Genomic DNA, 18,093 nt, shown 5'->3' with positions numbered 1-18,093 from the left:
GGAGCTGCAGTTCATTGATGGGGATGAAAGTTGTTAGGAGATTCCCTCTTCCTCTCACAGAGCTACAATCCCCAGAGCTCCCTGGGATTGATTGTTAAACCAGTCTCACACTAGTAGCTCTGTGAGAGGAATAAGTAAAGGTAAAGGGACCCCTGACTGTTAGGTCCAGTCGTGGCCAACTCTGGGGTTGCGGCGCTCATCTCGCTTTATTGGCTGAGGGAGCCAGCGTACAGCTTCTGGGTCTTGTGGCCAGCATGACTAAGCCGCTTCTGGCGAACCAAAGCAGTGCACGGAAACGCTGTTTACCTTCCTTCCAGAGCGGTACCTATTTATCTACTTGCACTTTGATGTGCTTTTGAGCTGCTAGGTTGGCAGGCGCAGGGACCGAGCAACGGGAGCTCACCCCGTCGCGGGGATTCAAACCGTCAACCTTCTGATCGGCAAGTCCTAGGCTCTGTGGTTTAACCCACAGTGCCACCCGCGTCCCTGTGAGAGGAATAGGGGTCTCCTAACAACTCTCTGCACCGTTAGCAAACTACAGTTCCCAGGATTCTTTGGGAGAAGCTGTGACTGTGCTCTAAGAGTGCTTTAGATGCATGGGGCAGATGTGGCCCAAGTGTCATCTTGGTAAGTAGCAGAAGGCTCTGTGGTCAGAAAAATGACAGGCTTTTCTTCATGGAACCCTCTCTAATGTGAGTGATGGACACTGAATCCACTGCTAATTCCTATGGCAGTTAATTTGTATTTATTTTTGTGTTTGTAGTTTTGTCAGTGCTTTGTTATGAACTGCTGAGTATAATGTGTGCAGGAGAGTAGTTTGTAAATAAAGTGACTGACAGACTGACAGGAAGAGTTGTCTTGTGCCTGCCTGCAGTATGTCATTCTGAGATATTACACAGCCCAGTTTCCACACTGGGATACAGTCCACCCACTGCTATAACTGAACAAGGCCTGTGCAGTGAGCTGCAAAAGCAGAAGGGCCAACCTGGAACATCAGATTTCTCATATAAAGCTATCACTGGAGGGCAGTTTGGCTGGGAATATGTACATGCCTACACATCTGTATCTGTGGGAGGCTGGGACTGGGGTGACACCTAGTGGTTTCTGGACTAGCTGCAGCAGAAACCAGGTAAGAGGAAACACAAAAATGCACATGCACACAAACACCTTGTCAACGCATCTGCGCTCATTTCTCATTATTCTTTGTTATTCTAACTGATCTGCCACCCTCACTGAGAATCCAAGACTTCATCAGTGGGCAGAGACTTCGTCAAGGCCACTTACTCAGCAGTGGAGGCTGTTCTGTTAGGCTGAGCAGGGCAGTGCTCCACCAACCTCTGCCCCCAACCAGTCCCGGCCTGCCTGTCAGCTTCTTCCTCCTTACTTTCAGTGAAGCTCCTTGTAGAACTCAGCAGGAAGGAAGAGGATAGGGACAAAACTAGAGTTAGTTGGCTCTGCCCGTCACTGGCTCTGGTCTCTCGCCTTGCCAGTCCCAGTGGGCACCAGCCACTGTTATCAGTGGCCTGCATTGCTGAGTAGGATTTGGAAATTCCATCTGTAAATATGTGCTCGATTAAGGAGGGAGAGGATACGGTTTCCCCAAAATGTATTAGATCTACAAAGAAGTGCATGGATTAAAGTTACACGACTTTTGGCTAATGAGAATATTGTCAGCACTGACAGATCCTGTAGGGCGTGGGGGGCGTACCATAAAAGTTAAAATCAGTGCCTCCTGTCACATGCAGGTAAAAGGTAAAGGTAAATGACCCCTGGGCAGTTAAGCCCAGTCAAAGGGGACTATGGGGTGCAGCGCTCATCTCGCTTCATACATGCATACCCTTACTTTCCCCCTGGGTTTGATTTGTGGAGAGACGTTTCTCAGCCAATGACATTTGATTGGTCTGATGCATCCTAAAACCTTTTTGGTTAACTGAGCCAATTTTCTCCTGAATAGCTCAGCTGGGTATCCAAAAACTCAGCTGCCGTGTACTTGAGACTCAAAAGTTGAAGGTTGCAAACTTTAGGACCTCTGCTACAAACAGTGAGACAATGTGGGTCACATAATAGCAAAAAATGTGGGTTTTTTTAGCATAATCTACTGATTTTGTTGTGATTATATTTATCCCAGCATCCAAACCCAACATTCTGTTGCTGGAAAAAATGAACAATTCATTGCCATCCCCACAGCTAGCAAGCATCCATTACGATTGCAATTGCACTGGGGAATGTGGTTGAAACATTGGAAAGTGAACCTTGACTCTGAAATGCTCAGATACCCAGTGATCATTAAGCATAATGGCCCCGGGCCCTTTTCGCTGTCACCTGCTAACACAAGGACAGACGTGTTGGATTAGATCAAAAGTCTATCTGGTCCAACATCCTGTTTCCCACAGTGACCAACCAGATGCCTCCGGGAAGCCCACAAGCTGGACACAGTGGCAACAACCCTCTCTTGTGGTTGTTCCCTGGCAACTGCTGCTAACTTCTGAACATTCAGGTTTGATACAGCTATCATGCTACTTGAAGGATAAAAGGATTTGAGAGCTGGAAGTCACCCTGCAGTCCATCTAGTCCAGCCCCAGCTCAGTGCAGGAACCTCCTTGCAACTTCTTCCCTACCCAGTTGCTGAGGATGGGGTGATCTGTACACAAATTCTGTCAAGACCCAGCTCCCAGCTTCTCTATGGTGACCTTGCCTAGCCTGGAGGGCAGGGATCTTGTTCAAGGGCTCTTGCTGGTAAGATCATCGACTCTGGAAAAGATATACTACTTTTGCTGCTTTGGGATTTTACTTTCCTATTGTTATGCTTTAATATGAAATATTAGTTTGAATCATTATTATCACTTAATATTGCTGTAATATTGAATTTATTAATAAGGTTTATTCCAGCCTACTGAAATGTTACAGATAGGTAGCCGTGTTGGTCTGCCATAGTCAAAATAAAAAAATTCCTTCCAGTAGCACCTTAAAGACCAACTAAGTTTTTTTATTTTGACTATGGCAGACCAACACGGCTACCTATCTGTAACTTAGTTGGTCTTTGAGGTGCTACTGGAAGGAATTTTTTTACTGAAATGTTGTTTCTATTACTTTTTAACTTTTGCTGATATATCCTATAAATAGCTAGTGAATTATCATGAAATGTTACACACAAGTCCCACTTTACAAACACTCGCTATGTTCACTTATCCAAACACAAGGAATTAGTACCCAAACCTCACTATACAGGAGTGCATGACAAATTCTGTGATTGAGGACGCATTAGAATTTCCCCCATAGGAATCAATGGAAAGAATCAACTTGTAATGTGAACGGAAATTGTTGACAGGTTACGCAAACACTCGCCTAACAAATAATTTCCAATGAATGCATTGTGTTCGTAAACTAGGACCTGCATGTATTTTATGCATTGTTTTATTGGGATCACATTGCTTTGAGCATAGTTTACTATGGAAAACAGAAATGCAAATAAACTGATGATGATGATGACAGGGGCACTAAGTGTGTCCTTCTGTCACTACCCAGACCAATAACTCTGCCCTTAGTTACTTACACATTCACACAAGCTCTGAAGTTCAGAATGTGCAAAGATGCCACAAAAAAGCCTTACGCTCTAGTGGCAGAAAGGGAATGACACCATGAAATCCTTCTTAAATAACTAGTAAAAGGGCTAAAACTGTTAGAAGGATAAATGTTGCATGTGCTGAAGCTGTGCAGTTAACAGTTTTCCACTCCAGAGCACCAGGGCCCCGTGCAGCGGAGCATCAAGTTCAGAGTGCTGCCTCAATCTGTAATCTGACTGCTGAGGAGCCGGAGAAGTATTGGGCATCAGTGTTTGCAAAGGACACAATTTAAGGTTGGGGAATCTGGAGAAGGATGCTGGTGTTACTATCCACAACTAAGCTCCTGGATGTGTGTGCTTGTGTGTGTGCATGGATGATACTCTTTCCTTTGCCATATGCGAAGCAGCAGTCTGTTGCTGCAGATGTCTCCTGAAGACTTACCTTTTTGCCCAGGCTTTATCTGACCCAAAAGGTTGTTTTAAGTGTTTGAATTTTCTGAATTTCTGTTTTGCTTTTGTATGCTTTTATGTCTTTTTATATTGCTATTTTACTGGTTTTAGTTTGTGCTTTTGTTTTAACATTTCTGTGTTTTGTTAGATTATACACTGCTTGGATATTTTTGAAACAGGAATTACTATGTAAGTGCTTTTAAATAAATGTGTTTTTCTGTATGCACACACAAGGTTGTATCAAACTAAGTTTTACTCAGAATAGACCCACTGAAATTAATGGGTCTAAATTAGTCTTGCCATTAATGTCAATGAGTCTACTTTGAGTAGGACTAGCATTGGATAAAATCCCCTCCCATATGGCATTCCTGCTGTCAACGTAGTGCTCAAAGTGGCACATAATATACAAGCACAATATAATTCACTAGAGCAACAAGCTTTTTTAAAGAAAAACAATTTATAAAAAACAAAAGCCAATAGATTCTTACTCATAAAAACCCGTCCTAAAAACACATCCTTAAAAATATCAAATTGGGAGTGGTGCAGACACTCTCTAGTTAACCAGAAAGAATGAGAGAACGTCTCTTTCTGTTGATCAACAATGGCCCCGTAACAACAACTTGCCTATGGCTGTAGCTTCCATGGCACCCATTGCCATTATCCAGGCGCAGCGGATTAGCAGCCCCTGGATTGTGGCTTTTGAAGCAAACAGCCCAAGGCCCTTCTCACTGTACGCATTAGAGGTGACCTTGCTCTGTGTGTAGCTCTGCTGAACCATTGCAGAAGAGGATGATGAAATGAGAATTTGACACTGAAGTGCAGACCAGCAATCCACTCCTTCTTATACCTGATTAGCTCCTCTAATCCCCTTGATACCAGAAACCAACAATGGGATCCAGCAGCAGAGCCAAAGGGATGAGTCGAGTCAGTGATGCTTAAGTAAGCGCTTGGCAATAGAGCGAGAAGGGAGATATCAATCCACCCAGAGGCAAGAGGGAGCCGGCAGCAGTAGCGACAGAGACACTTTCTCTCTTCACACAGCTGTGCTTTTGCTCCCCAATTCCCACTTGGAATTTGCTACTCATCACACCATGCCCAGGACTGAGACGGAGGGACTCTGAAGCTGATCTGGCAGGAAGCAAGTTCTTGCCTTGGCTGGAGTGTGGGCTCCTGGTCCACAGTCAAAAACATGCACCAGCCGTGTGGCCGGAGGGACTCCTGCCTTGTTCAAGAGCAATCATTTTGCTCTTGGCCAAGCAGGCAAATGAGGCTCTCAAAGCCAACCTTGGACTCTCCCACCCCCTCCTGGGTCATACATTGGGAGGGCCAAGAAGCAGCAGTGCCAGCGACACTGCAGCCCATTCAGATCTAGAGGCCTCCAAGACTCAGCTCCCTCCATCTGCCAGCGATGGCAGCAATTAGTGACAACTGCCTTAGTGACACCTGGTCACAGTCGGTTGGATGGAGGCCACCAGGCTCATTCTGCAAAAGCTTCCAAGCAGCTGTCAGATGGCATTAGCTCCTGCCTGTTGAAATCCAAACATAGTGGAGCCAGATGAAGGCTCTGGATCTTTGCTTACCCTTCTGAGACACCAACCCCTTCCAGGTGGGCTGCCACTCCTGCGAAAGATTTGGGTGCTTTCAGATCTCCTCTGCCCCGCAAGCCAGATGCGAACAGAGAGTAGCCAGCCAGTAGGATCCAAGAGGCCTCCACTAGCAGAGAGGCCACTCAAGAAGCAAAGCCTTACCTGGGGTTCTCTGGCCGGTGCTCGGCCTCCATCTGGCCGGGCGGGCGCCCAATATCCAAATGCTGCTCCAGAACTTGCTGCCGGAACTCCGACACTTGGGACTGGCGGTCTTCTTTCTCCTGCCGTAGCCGCCGCTGCCGCGCCAGCCACTTCTCTTCCTCATTGGTGCGCTGGATGAGAAGCGCTGTGGCTGTGCTGCTGCCAGGCAGGGGGAAGATGCTGTGGTTGGAAATGAGGCTGGGCACGGGATGGTGCGAGGCAGACGACGAGTGCAAAGGATGCTGGACTGGCTTGGGGGTCTGGATAGCAGAAGAGTCCTTGGGCTTCTCTGTAAGGGGGAAAAAGGCAGGATGCAAATAGGGTCCCCTTAGCCTTGGAATGCTGTCTGAGGTGGCAGCAGGATACTTGGGGGTATGTAGCATTTGTGCCAATGGTGGTCCACAACTGTGGTGGGACAAAGGATCTTAGTCAGGGAAGAACAGTGTGGCAGGTCAGCAGCACCTCAGTGTCCCAACAGGCCACTGCATCATGCCAGGGCCCACAGTACAGAAAGAGGCAGGACATGTGAGCTACATCCAGCAGATCCAGGTGAATTCACAGTTGGCCCAGGCCTATGTTAATGGAGATTGATATATATATGCTATAGGAAGGGTCTTCATTGGCCAAAAGAATTTGCCAATTTCATCCTGTGTTGAACAAGGCTATGCAGACAAAAAAGCTACATTCTTTGTGCCAATTTTTGGCTCAGGTAACCTGAATACATTTATGCTGATACAGTTCACCTAATGCAATGTTCTGCAGCAGTGGAGGAGAGAAGGCCATAGTCATTCGCTGGCCAATAGCTCACATATACAGCAATGGATGACGAGCAGAGATCTGCACAAGACAGAATAACTACAGGAAACCCGTCAGCTCAGCTGAAATGCTTTACCAGAAAACAGTAACAAATTACAGGTTTCTGCACAGACCTTAGGGGTGAGGAAGGACTTAAACCCTGCCTCCATTCTCTTATAGTCAAATTCTGCAGCACAAATCAGATTCCGCACCTGAATGGCAAACCTGTTCAGCACAAACAAAGCTACTAGAGCTGTGCAACAATTAATAAAGTAGTGTATGCAATGAAAACAACAGGACATTAGATCCTGCGGGGAAACTGCAGACTGTGTATCCCATGAGTGCTGTTATAGCGGCCATCACAAAACCACCAGAAACAGCACCTCAGTGAGATCCAAAGCCCACAGATAATCAAATCAGGTGATGTTTCTTCAAGCCCCATGCCCAGGGGCTGAGTCTCAGGTGTTTGCTGGCTATGTAATGCCCATGGCAAATGGGCTGCTTCCCCTGCCCACCCCCAGCAAATTCCCAAACAAAAGCTACTTCAGTGGCTATTTCAGGTCACCTGCTCGGTTTGGCGTTAGCTGCTCAGATGGTTTGACACGCTCTTCTGGTGGGTGACTCCTCAGTCCGTGCAACTCTGACACTGGTAAGAAGGGGCCTTCCATGGCTTTGACAATGCTCTGCTCTTTCTCCCGGGCTCTTTCTCGCTGCCTCTCCAGCTCCCGTTCCCGTTCCCTCTCTTTCTCCCGCTCCCGTTCCAGCTCCTTCTCCCGCTCCCGTTCTCGCTCCCGTTCCCTCTCGCGCTCGCGATCAGCTTCCCGTTCTCGCTCCTTCTCTCGCTCCCGCTGCCGTAGCTCCTCATCCATCTGCAGCCTGCAAAAAACAAGAGAAAGGCATAGGAGGAAGGGCTAATGGGTGGACCCTTCATTTTGTCCCCAAAGGAGCTGAGATCTCCTCCAACAGCCACGAAATGGTTCCATACCTCTCTGCTGTCAGGCTGGATATGCGTTCGGACTGAAGGGCAGAGAGAGACGAATGAGACAACTCGGTGGGGTACCTCACTCCAGACAGGTGGAGGTGCATGGCTGATGGATGAAGCGGTGGGAGTGAACCAGGAGTTGGAATTGGATAGAAAGGTGAGCGTAGAGCTGAGAGGCAGTACGAATCATCCATCCTGAAAAGAGAGGTGCGGTTAGACTAAAAAGTCTCGTAGCTTTCTTTGCGTTTACGAGAGAGATGCATTTGGTGACTGAAGAGAGCAAAATTACATGCAGAACACTCTATAATAATTTATAATAATTTATTATTTATACCCCACCCATCTGGCTGGGTTTCCCCAGCCACTCTAGCCATAGAATGGCAACTAATCCCATTTGTGTTGTCTGAACTTCACAGTTGGTACTAAATAAACCAAGCAGATCCTGCTAACAAATACTACAAGGGAGCCCTTCAAAAGGTGTGTACCTGAGACACAGAATCTGTGGCCTTTCAGATGTTGCTGGGCTTCATCTCCCATCAAAACCAGCCAGCTTAATCAATGGTCAGGGATAATGGGAGCTGTAGTCCAACAACATCTGTAGGACAACTGGCTTCCCACCTCTGGTGCATACAGTATATGGTAGGACTGTGCCTTCAGCTCTGGGTCTGAGGCCCCACAGCTGTTGCTGAGGTTTGGGGCTACCACCAACACATTTTTGTCTTTCGAGAACTTCATTCCCTTGTGTCGGGGGCCCGCATGCTGGCAGTAGGTGGAGCCAGAGCAACTGATGGGCACAGACAGAGACAAAAGTGTTATTCAGAACAAAGAATAAAGTTTTCACCAAGGCAATCTCTGATCAGAAATCCCAATCTTATTCAGAAGTAAACAATGTTTTTTTATTAAGTAAAAGGCAGCCCCAGTTCTGAAAAAGCGTAGAAAAAAGGGGAACATGCTTTCTAAAGGAGTGGATGCTGGTGCATTAGGGCAGATGGCCCATCAACCTTAGCCTGCCCCCAGCCCTCTTCCACTGCTTGCCTTCTTACTTGCCTGTGAGCTTCTTCACCTTGGTCTCAAGCACTCCTTTTGTACAAACTCAGCAAAAAGGAGAACAAACCCAGAGTTGTTTGGCTCTGCCTATCATTGGCTCTGCCTCCACCCATTCTTGGGCTCCCATCCACCCCTCCAGCCCAAATGGGCACCAGCTACCACTGTTCAAAAGCCAGGAAACATAAAGAGGAAATCAGCGAGGAAGAAAGGCACTCTGGGAAGCTTCAAGAAGTGTTGGGGCTAAGGGCCACATGTTGCCTCTCTTTGACCTAGACCCTGCCAGCCTGATCACCATGAAATCCAATCTAAATCTAAACTGTGTTTTAGCTTAGAGGAGAATTGGGGTGGGGTGGGGTGGAGAATAAAGAGAGCAAAATTTCTCCCAACCTAATTTTTATTTTAAATATTTTGTTCTGTCTTATCCACAAATTATTTCAACCTTAGCAATAAAACCCCAAGAACAGTAAAGTAAGAACATCAAACAAGGGAGTACTGCCACTGAGTAAAAATGCATTATGTCCTCTAGTAAAATAAAACCAGTTTCACGTTTTGCCCCAAACTTATAAAAGGAGGCTATCAAGCACAAGGGTCTTGCAAGGGCATCTTAGAGCTGGGGCATCCCCACATAGCACACCAAGTCTTTAGCCATCAACCCCCTAACCTCAAGAGATGGAGGCATCTAAAGAGTGGCCTCTCCAGGAGCGGGTAAGGCCCATACGCGGACTGTACCCATACACATTCCCACACAGCTGCTGCACTTTTGAATCTGCAGCCTCAAAAAACATGGCAAACGTGCAAGCCACCGAAGAAAAGCTGGAGACAGCTTCTCAGGTTCCCCGCCCGCTCTCTCAAAAGGCATTTGTGTTCCAAGCCCATTGCTTGATCTCAGTTCTCCATGGGCACAGCGTGTCTTGCTGACCAGGGCATAACAGAAGCTGGGCGGAGGCAGAAACCGCTCAACAGGACCCCATTCAAAGAACAAATTAGTGGCCCAGCATCTGGACTCCTGCTGCTGCTTTAAGTGATGGCCTGTTGTGCTTTATTACAGCTGTGCTAAAGTCCTCAGAGAGCCCTCCATTGTGGGCAAGACCTGTTAAGACCTATTAGCGGTTGGCTCCAAAGAACACGCCTGGGTAACTGCCCAAACTGCTCAATCAAATCCTCCCTTGCCCACAAGGCGAAGAGTGGGGCCGGCAAAGCCCTTTGCTTGCATCATCTTTGGCCCTTACCTGAAGGCTGGGTGAGGAAACGGATGGTGAGCCAGGTAACTAGGGTGGTAGTAAGCAGCAGCTGTGGCTGGATCCAGAGTAATGGGAGGCAGGGAGGACATGCGAAGCTCTTCAGCTGTATGGTACGGCCGGAAGCTCCGCAGGTAGTCTTCTGTGACTGCGCTGGGAGGCACCACATGGTGGACAGGCCGTGGGAGGCTGCAGAGTGGAAGGAAAGAGGGAAAGAAGTGGAGGACGTTGTCTCTCCTGAGCTTGTGCTTCCATTGGGGCCTGGAGACCTTTGGTCAGGGCATCTAGTCTCCCCATGTGTGCATCAGTGCCCAGCCCACACTGACGGAGGCAAAAGAGGAGGGAAACAGTGGACTCCATATGGGAAAAGGAGCCACACTGGCAGGCACCACACTTTTCAAGCTCCCTGCTTAGCAATAAAGTGCTCACGTGTTCACTAGAGTGCTCTCCATTTTGCCTTCAGAACAAGATCTGTTTAGGAGGCTGAGCAGTCAAAGCTGCTGCATTCTCATTTTAAAGCAGTTGTTTCGGGGTGGGGGTGGGACACACATCCAATCATGTACATACCTGACACACACAGCACTTCCTCACTTTGTGAATCGTATTCCTTTGCAGGTTGTTTCTGGCCAGATTCCATTTTTGGAAATGGGAGGGTAAGTAGCGTGGCTATCCATCTCAGGCAGGACTGTCTCTCTCCCCCCTCCCCATTACATAGAATCATCGAGTTGGGAGGGACCCTGAGTATCTAATCCAACCCCCTGCAATGCAGGAATATTCAGCTGTCCCATATGGGGATCGAGCCTGCAGCCTTGGTGTTATCAGCACCATGCTCTAACCAGCTATCAGAGACTTACATGTACACACAATGCTATGGTAGTGTCCTGGTTCCCATCTGTAGACTCAGTTCTTGGACTCTCAGCTCAATTATTGTTAAAGGCTTTATTCCAGAACTCACTACAGAGCCCCAACATAGATCAGGTTACAAGCTATACAGTTCAGAAGACATAGCAGAACTCTAGAACACATGGCTGAACTCCCCTTTTGAAGAGCAGGACAGGCACAGTCATTCATACAGTTGCCTCCCCAGCCCACAAGGCTGAACAGGCTGGGTCTGTTCACACTGCTGCAGCCATTAACAGATCCTTGGCAACAGAGGTGGAGCTGGCACACCCTGGGTGGGGAGTGCTTCACTGACAGGTGGTGGTGCACGAGTCAAGCAGCTGTACCACGGTGGTTGGGGCATCTGATGTCACTAAGAGGGGACTCTCCCCTGTCAACCTGCTCAGACCCTCTCTAGCATCTCCCATGATTGCTTGGTCCCTCCCCAGGATCTAATTTTGCACTCCTGACCCTTTTCTCCCCTGACCAGCACTACCAACACATCTTCATGGGCTCATGATAGCTGTTGTTACTGAAAAAGGACTTTTGCAAATACTGCAGTCAGGAAGACCTCTAGAGGCAACCCAAGCCTGCAAGCAAGGCAGAGGCTGGTTCCCAAGACACTGTCACTTTGGAGAAGAAGGGTCTGTCCTTCTAGTGCAGCCTTGGCCAACCTGGTGCCCTCCAGAGGTTTTGGACTACCATTCCCATCAGCCCCAGCCAGCAGGCACTTACTTGAGAGGTGGGAAACGAGAGTCCTGGACGATGGAGTTAGGAGGGATCCCAAAGGAATAAGGCGTCCCCAGCAAGTGAGAAGGGACTGTTGGGCCACTGGCTTTCTCCTGGGGTAACGGGGCCTCAGTCATCAGGCGGTCCCTGTTGCTGCTGCTGTTTCCACCACTGCTTCGTGACCCGGCTTCTTGCTATGTGGAGAAAAAGGAAGACATGATCAGTCTGCAGTCCACCCTGGGCAGGGGGAATGGATAGGATGGGGAGGTTCTGTGGAACATCTCTAGATGTTTTTGGGCTCCAGTCAATGCAGCCGGTAGTCAGGGATCATGGGTCTAGCAATGCCTGGATGGTGACACTCATCAGATTCCCATTAATTAATGAAAATTGCACTTCTGTTTGCAGGTCTCATGTCAGGAGCAGCCGTGTTCCTGCAAGGCACACGTGGCAGACAGGAGTCCTGGTGTGATTGACAGAAGTGCTGCACTTTATGAGGCTGATCCTCATCCCATCCCTGCCATCGTTCCAATTTGACGGACTGAGGACCAATGCTGAGAAACAGCAGCTGGTCTGAGGTCACACAAGCAGCCTGTGTTCCAGGTGGGATCTCAACTCTGATTAAAAACAATTGGAAGGTGCAAATATTAATGGTTAGTTGAATACAATGGGACTCACTTTCATGAAACATGCATAGGATTGTGCTGTCAAGTGTGTTTGCATGTCTTTGTATGCCCTGGGGTGGGCAGGACTGTGGTTCATTTGTATAAAATCTGATTTGTATGCAGAAGGTCTTCAACCCAATCCCCAGCATCTCCAGGTATTGTTAAAAAAGAAGCCTGTCTGGAAACCCTGAAGACCCACTGCTGGTAGACAATACTGACTTAGTTAGAACAATGGCTTAACTCATCAGAAGGCAGCTTCCTATATTCTTATGAATGGGGTGGATGTCAATTGTTAACACACTGTAACACAGAATATGGTACAAATTTGAACTAAGAAGTGATTACGGAAAAGGCTTTAGCTCAGTGGTAGAGTGGTGAGTGAGTCTTTGTCATCTCCAGGATGTCCCTCAGTCTGGAACCTTGGAGAGCCTCTGCAAATCAGTGGGAGCAATACTGAGCTAGATGGATCAATGGTCTTGGACTAGGTATAAAGCAGCTTCCTATGAACCTCTCTCTCGCTATTTATCATAACAGATGGGAGCAGGGAGGGGAGGCCTTTTCCATGTAATGTAGTATTGTTGACAATGCAGACTTTACAGAAGCATAGAAGCAAGGAGTTCCATGCATAAAAATGGACTTACACCATGAAATGACCGTGTACCCATTATTATCAACCATAACATAAGAACAGCAGAAGAGCTCTGCTGGATCAGGCCAATGGCTCATCTTGTCCAGCATCCTGTTCTCACAGTGGCCACCCAGATGTCTCTGGTAAGCCCACAAGCTGCACATGAGTGCAACAACACTCTGCCCACTTGCGACTCCCAGCGACTGGCACCCAGAGGCATAATGTCTCTGACAATAGAACATTATGCTCCTAAATCCATTAATTTGGAAGCAAGTCCCATTTGACAGCAACAAAGCCAAGGATGTGTGCTTGGAAGGTTGGGCCCTCTTCATTTTCATAGCCCCAGATGGAGGCAGCCAAAAATTGCTTCCCAAGTGCTCCATAGCATGGTTGTAACATCTGCTGTGGAGATGGTCTTGAATTCGTTTGTAAAACTGGGAGTTTTCTACAACTTTCACAACTATGGATTGCATTTGATCCATAAGTTTTAGAAAGCATAGAATTTGGAAGTTTTACTTGCCCTACAAGTCCTGGGCAGAGGGTTGTATCCAATTAAGTTCTAATCAAAGTACACCCCCCAAAATGGATGCAGCTAGGTTAGCCATGTTTATTGATCTCAGTGGCTCTATTCAGAGAAGAACACTGGATATAACACAATATCTATGTTTTTCAAAAGAATCACTCTAAAACTACATTCAGGTGCAGAGTTATTGTATTACCGTATTTCCTTGAGTCTAATGTGCCATTGAATCTAATGTGCACCTCAGTTTTCAGAACCTTGAAACATAATTTGGCTGAAAAAGGTGAGTATTACATTTGAGTAAAATACGGTAGTTTTCCTTTTGATAATGCTGGCATTTCTATGCTGGATTCTAATATGAGCCTGAGCTGTTGAATTCCAAACTGTGGCTTTTTGACCAGTATGTGCTAAATCTTAAATGACAGAAAAGAACTGTATGCCAGAATATCACTCCAAAATTGATCATGTGAAATTGCAACACAAAACTCTCTTGATTTTCCAGGTTAGCAGGCTTGCATCCTCCCCACCCCCATACCCCAGAAGCAAATAACATGGAAATGAGCACTAAACTTCCACTAGATTCCACTCATTTTCTAGAATTACATTGTGTGAAAGAGCGCATAAAACGTGGAAATTATCAGGTAATGAAACATCAGGAAAATGGAATGAGTGCTATCTGAATGTAGCTGAAGTCACATTTCAAAATGTGAACATTGCAAAATGTTTGGAGTTTGAATTCAGAAATGTTGCCAAAATGTGTGCAAAACTGTCGTTTCATTTCTATTGCATTACTTCTCTTCTCTTTATTCCACCTTATCTGGGGAAAAAATGGAACTAATCCTGACTACCTTCCAGTCTGCTCTATGTTGATGTCAGGTACTGTATGGCTTCTGCTCCATGGACTAGATAGGCCCAGTCAAGTTTCCATGTTTAGAGGCAATATGCCAGTAAATGGGGAACAGACAATGAGGGAAGGCTCTGGCCTTTACACTCTGCATGCAGAGGCAATGGGGCGATCACTGCTTGAAGCAGGAGACTGGGACCCAAGTCTGGGCCAACAGCGCTCTCCTGATGGGTGCTATTTAGGGGCCAGACTCTGCAATGTGCAGAGATGCAAGTTCAGTACTGAGAGCGGCTGCCCTCTATTTGGATCAGCTGCAGTTTCTCCCCCTGTCTTCTCCCCTGAAAGAGAGACGTTACGCCAGGCCAGCCATTCCTGGAGTGAGTCTGGCATCATCCAGGGTGGCAGATGCTGCACATGCCATGCTGGATAGCCTGGCAACAGTGATGCGTGTACAAAGAGTAACAGAGGGCATGTGGGATCTGGCACTGCCACTAGGGCAGAGCAGGCTGGTCTGTGACCAGTCGTTCCCTGAAGTGGCCAGCCCTGGCATCAGCTGTGCAGGCAGCTGCTAGCCTTTTGCTGTCGCAGCTATGCTGGCAACACCAAGGAGAAAGAAAAGAGGGGAAGAGAGAAAAACAGCATCTGGTTTGGGACTGTCATGGCGGTCCCTACTCCCAGAAAAGTCAGGCTCAAGGCAGGCCAGACGCTCCCTGGGCAATCACCAGCGACTGGGTGGAGAACAAAAATGAAGTGTTGGCCAAGTAGACCAGAAGGTTCCTCAACCTGGCACCTTGCAGATGTTTTGGACTACAACTCCCCCCAGACCTCAACTAACCACAGATTGGGGAAGTAGAGCAGTTAGCTGGGGAAGGGCCGTTGCTCTCCAGGTTCAGTCCTCAGCATCTTGAGGCAGAACTGAGGACATTGAGAGTCTTTAAGTCCTGGAGAGTTGCTGTCAGTCAGTGTAAGCAATACTGAGGTCTCCCCCAGTCCTACCTGGAGATGCCATGCATTAAACCTTGGATTTTATGCACACAAAGCAGATGTTCTACTGCAAAGCTTTGGTAAGAACAGTATAGTGAACACAAGAAGCTGCCTTATAATACCAAGGCAGCGCCTTGGTCCATCGAGCTCAGCACTGTCTACAGTGATTGACAGTGGCTCTCCAGGATTTTAGGCAGAGTTCCAGGGTTACTGTTTTTTAAAAGCAGATTATGCAATGGCACAAATTCGCTGACCGATACTCCACAGTAAAAAAGGGGAAAGCGAAACAAACATTAAGTGTGCTTTGCTCCTTCCTTCCACCCCGCATCAGTGGTGGTTTCTCCATAGGGGTCAGTACTATACAACAAAAACAATTCACTTATGAACCTAGCTTCATTCAGATACTAAACTCAGAGATGCAGATAGAGAGTGAGAGTGAGAGACAGTTCTTAAGGGCATGCAGTGTTACCTGCCTAAAGATGAAGGTGAGGAGGAAAGTGTTCCTCAAAGATGCTTTAATATGGTTTGGGCAGTTTGTTTCAGTTATAGAAACTGCATATTCTACCCTTAATTTGTTTATATGCTGTCTCTGATTATCGCCTGTCATTTAACTGCTTAACACATGCCTAACTTGTCTAACCCCCCTCCCCCCCATTACTGGATTTTGAACTGCACTTATCTTTTTCCAATTCCTCATTTTCTGTCTAACTGCATACTAAACAAAAACAAAAACCTGCCAGGCTCCTATCTGAGTCCTATTTGAAGATGCCAGGGCCAAATCCAGACTCAGCTGTCCCTAGCCATGATGCCTGTATATCCCTTCTCTGCTACAAAATCTCACTAGGAGTTCAAGCTTCTCTTCCTGGTCAACAAGATCCTGTAAGACAAGCAAGTGAAAATGAAAATGTCCAACAGCTGAAAGCAGGTAGCATGTTCAACGTGCCACCTGGCCACAGGAAGAAGGAAATTTGGGTTCACTTGCTCCTTGTTGCCATCCCAGGCAGTACAGAATAATAAAGTATTAGGCACCTAAAGGGCCTCTTTAGCAGACAGGACTCAGTGGATGGGACCCTTCGTGGTTAACATTCAAAAGGAAACACGGACTTCCGGGACAGCGCCATCGGCAATGGCAGAATTCCTCTGACAGAGAGGAACCCGCTCCGTGAAAATCAGGTCTTGCCGCCGCGGCGAAGGCGGAGACCCTTTAAAAATCCCAGGCGGAGGAAGCCTGGGAACGTGGGATTCAGCTGACACCAGGAGCGCCTCCCCTACTCGCAGGGAAACCCCTTTTTTGGGGGGTCCGAAGTGACGTGGGGTGAGTGGTGCGGTGTTTTGAATCAACCGCTACTTTTACGGAGTGAAGCCGCACAGCCGTTGCCGGAGAGCCCTGACTTTTTCCTGTGGACAATTGGACTCTAAACAAGTACCCGTGAGTAGAACGGAAAATTGGATTAAGTATTAAGAAATATTTCAATTTGGCACCGAAACGGGAAGGTTCTAAACAGGAAGTCCACCTCCCATTTTTTGTAAATAGATTGAAGCAAAAACTATGTAAGTTAAAGTCTGGAAAGTCGTATAGAAAGTTCTAAATTTCCTTCATTCATCACCACCAAAACCCCTCTTGGAAGCAGGAGAAAAGAGGGGGATTTTTGACTGTTTAAGCCTGCAGGAGAGAGGGTAAAGAAAGATAAATTTTCCACCGTCTCAAACCCGGGAACGGGGTGTCAGAGACAGAAATTTATGGGGAAAGTTCATCGACTGTGAACGGAACGTCTTTTGACAGATAGTAAAAAAAAAAGAGAGAAATATATTGATTCCAATGTTGCTTCTTGCAATCAAAAGAAACAAAGTATTTGAAAAGTGAAAGTAATTTTTCCTTGTTGGTCCTGCTTTTAAAAGATGGATACAAATAGAAATTGTCTCCTCTAGAGGGAGCTTGTTAATTTGTTGCCGGAGCTGATCTGGGGACCTCACAGCTGTATGATTAGGATCGTGAGACCAGACTCTAACCTTGCGGGGAAAAATGTGTTTACAAGAAGTCTTGGTGCTTGCTTTTTGCAAGACAAGTGCCTTGCTTGAGCAGATGCATGAGAAGATGGATTTGATGACTGTTGCAGTTAAAAACTTTGGACTAATGGCAAATACTCATATAGAAACCATTCAGGAACCAGCTCAGGAATCTGTTTTGATAGGGCAAGCGCAAGGGCAGAAGAAAATGGAGGAGGTTGTTGTTGAACCTCAAATAACACAAATGGAGAGATCTGAGGCCTTGCAGGAGTATAAGCCGCTGTTCTTGAAGTTCGAATCTGGAGTCGACCAGGGGTCGACCAGGGGTCTGGAGCTGTGAGGGCTCTTAATTTTGGAAAGACTTTGAAACATGCTTTTAAATATTTTTTGGATTACAGTGTTGACTGTGGGGAATGGGCTGATCTGCTGAGGAGAGATGGAGATACTTTTGGATTGGAGTCCTCCCGAGACCTACCCCCCAATGAGAAAGGAAAGAAAACAAGAAAAAGATCAACAAAAGATAAAGTAAAGGGCAGGTATAAACAAGAAGAAGACCTGCAGAAGGGACATGGAAAAGATTTAAGAGCCTCGGACATAAGAGCACCAGGTTGATGGACTAGATAGACAAGAAAGGACTGACAAAACCCAAGACCAGGAAGAAGAGACGATGGATGAAGATTGGAAGAAAGTTTCAAAATTTATTTAGAAAAGTATTGTAAAATTAATGAGTATTAGAAAAATGTTGGAATGAAATTATTTGGCCTTAGCAGAAATGTCAAAAAGAATTATGAAAGAATGTGTTATGGTTAAAAGAATTTGGTATATATAAGTTTTAAGTTTTAGAGTTTTTTAGGTAAGATAAGGTTAAAATAGATTAAGGTAATTTAAATGGCAGAATATTGTGAAAGATGGAAAGGATTTGCTGAGATAATTAACAACTAGAATACAAAAAAGGGAGGTGTGAGGAGGTCGTTGAAAT

At 46.6% G+C, this 18,093-nt stretch overlaps 1 protein-coding gene across 10 annotated transcripts in view; it reads right to left on the bottom strand.

The window, feature by feature from the left end:
• GSE1 (Gse1 coiled-coil protein) overlaps positions 1–18,093 on the bottom strand; it is a 427,626-nt gene that overhangs the window by 12,785 nt on the left and 396,748 nt on the right. For all 10 annotated transcript variants that reach the window (XM_082232842.1, XM_082232838.1, XM_082232836.1 and 7 more), the window contains 5 exons: positions 11,476–11,663; positions 9,853–10,050; positions 7,580–7,771; positions 7,160–7,470; positions 5,761–6,088 (listed from right to left, as the gene is read on the bottom strand). In XM_082232842.1, coding sequence (XP_082088968.1) covers positions 5,761–6,088; positions 7,160–7,470; positions 7,580–7,771; positions 9,853–10,050; positions 11,476–11,663 — 1,217 coding nt within the window. The remainder of the gene's footprint in view (positions 1–5,760; positions 6,089–7,159; positions 7,471–7,579; positions 7,772–9,852; positions 10,051–11,475; positions 11,664–18,093) is intronic.

Source organism: Podarcis vaucheri, assembly GCF_965113315.1.
Source record: "Podarcis vaucheri genome assembly, chromosome: 7".
NCBI lineage: Eukaryota > Metazoa > Chordata > Lepidosauria > Squamata > Lacertidae > Podarcis > Podarcis vaucheri.
This window is presented reverse-complemented; position numbering and strand designations above follow the sequence as displayed.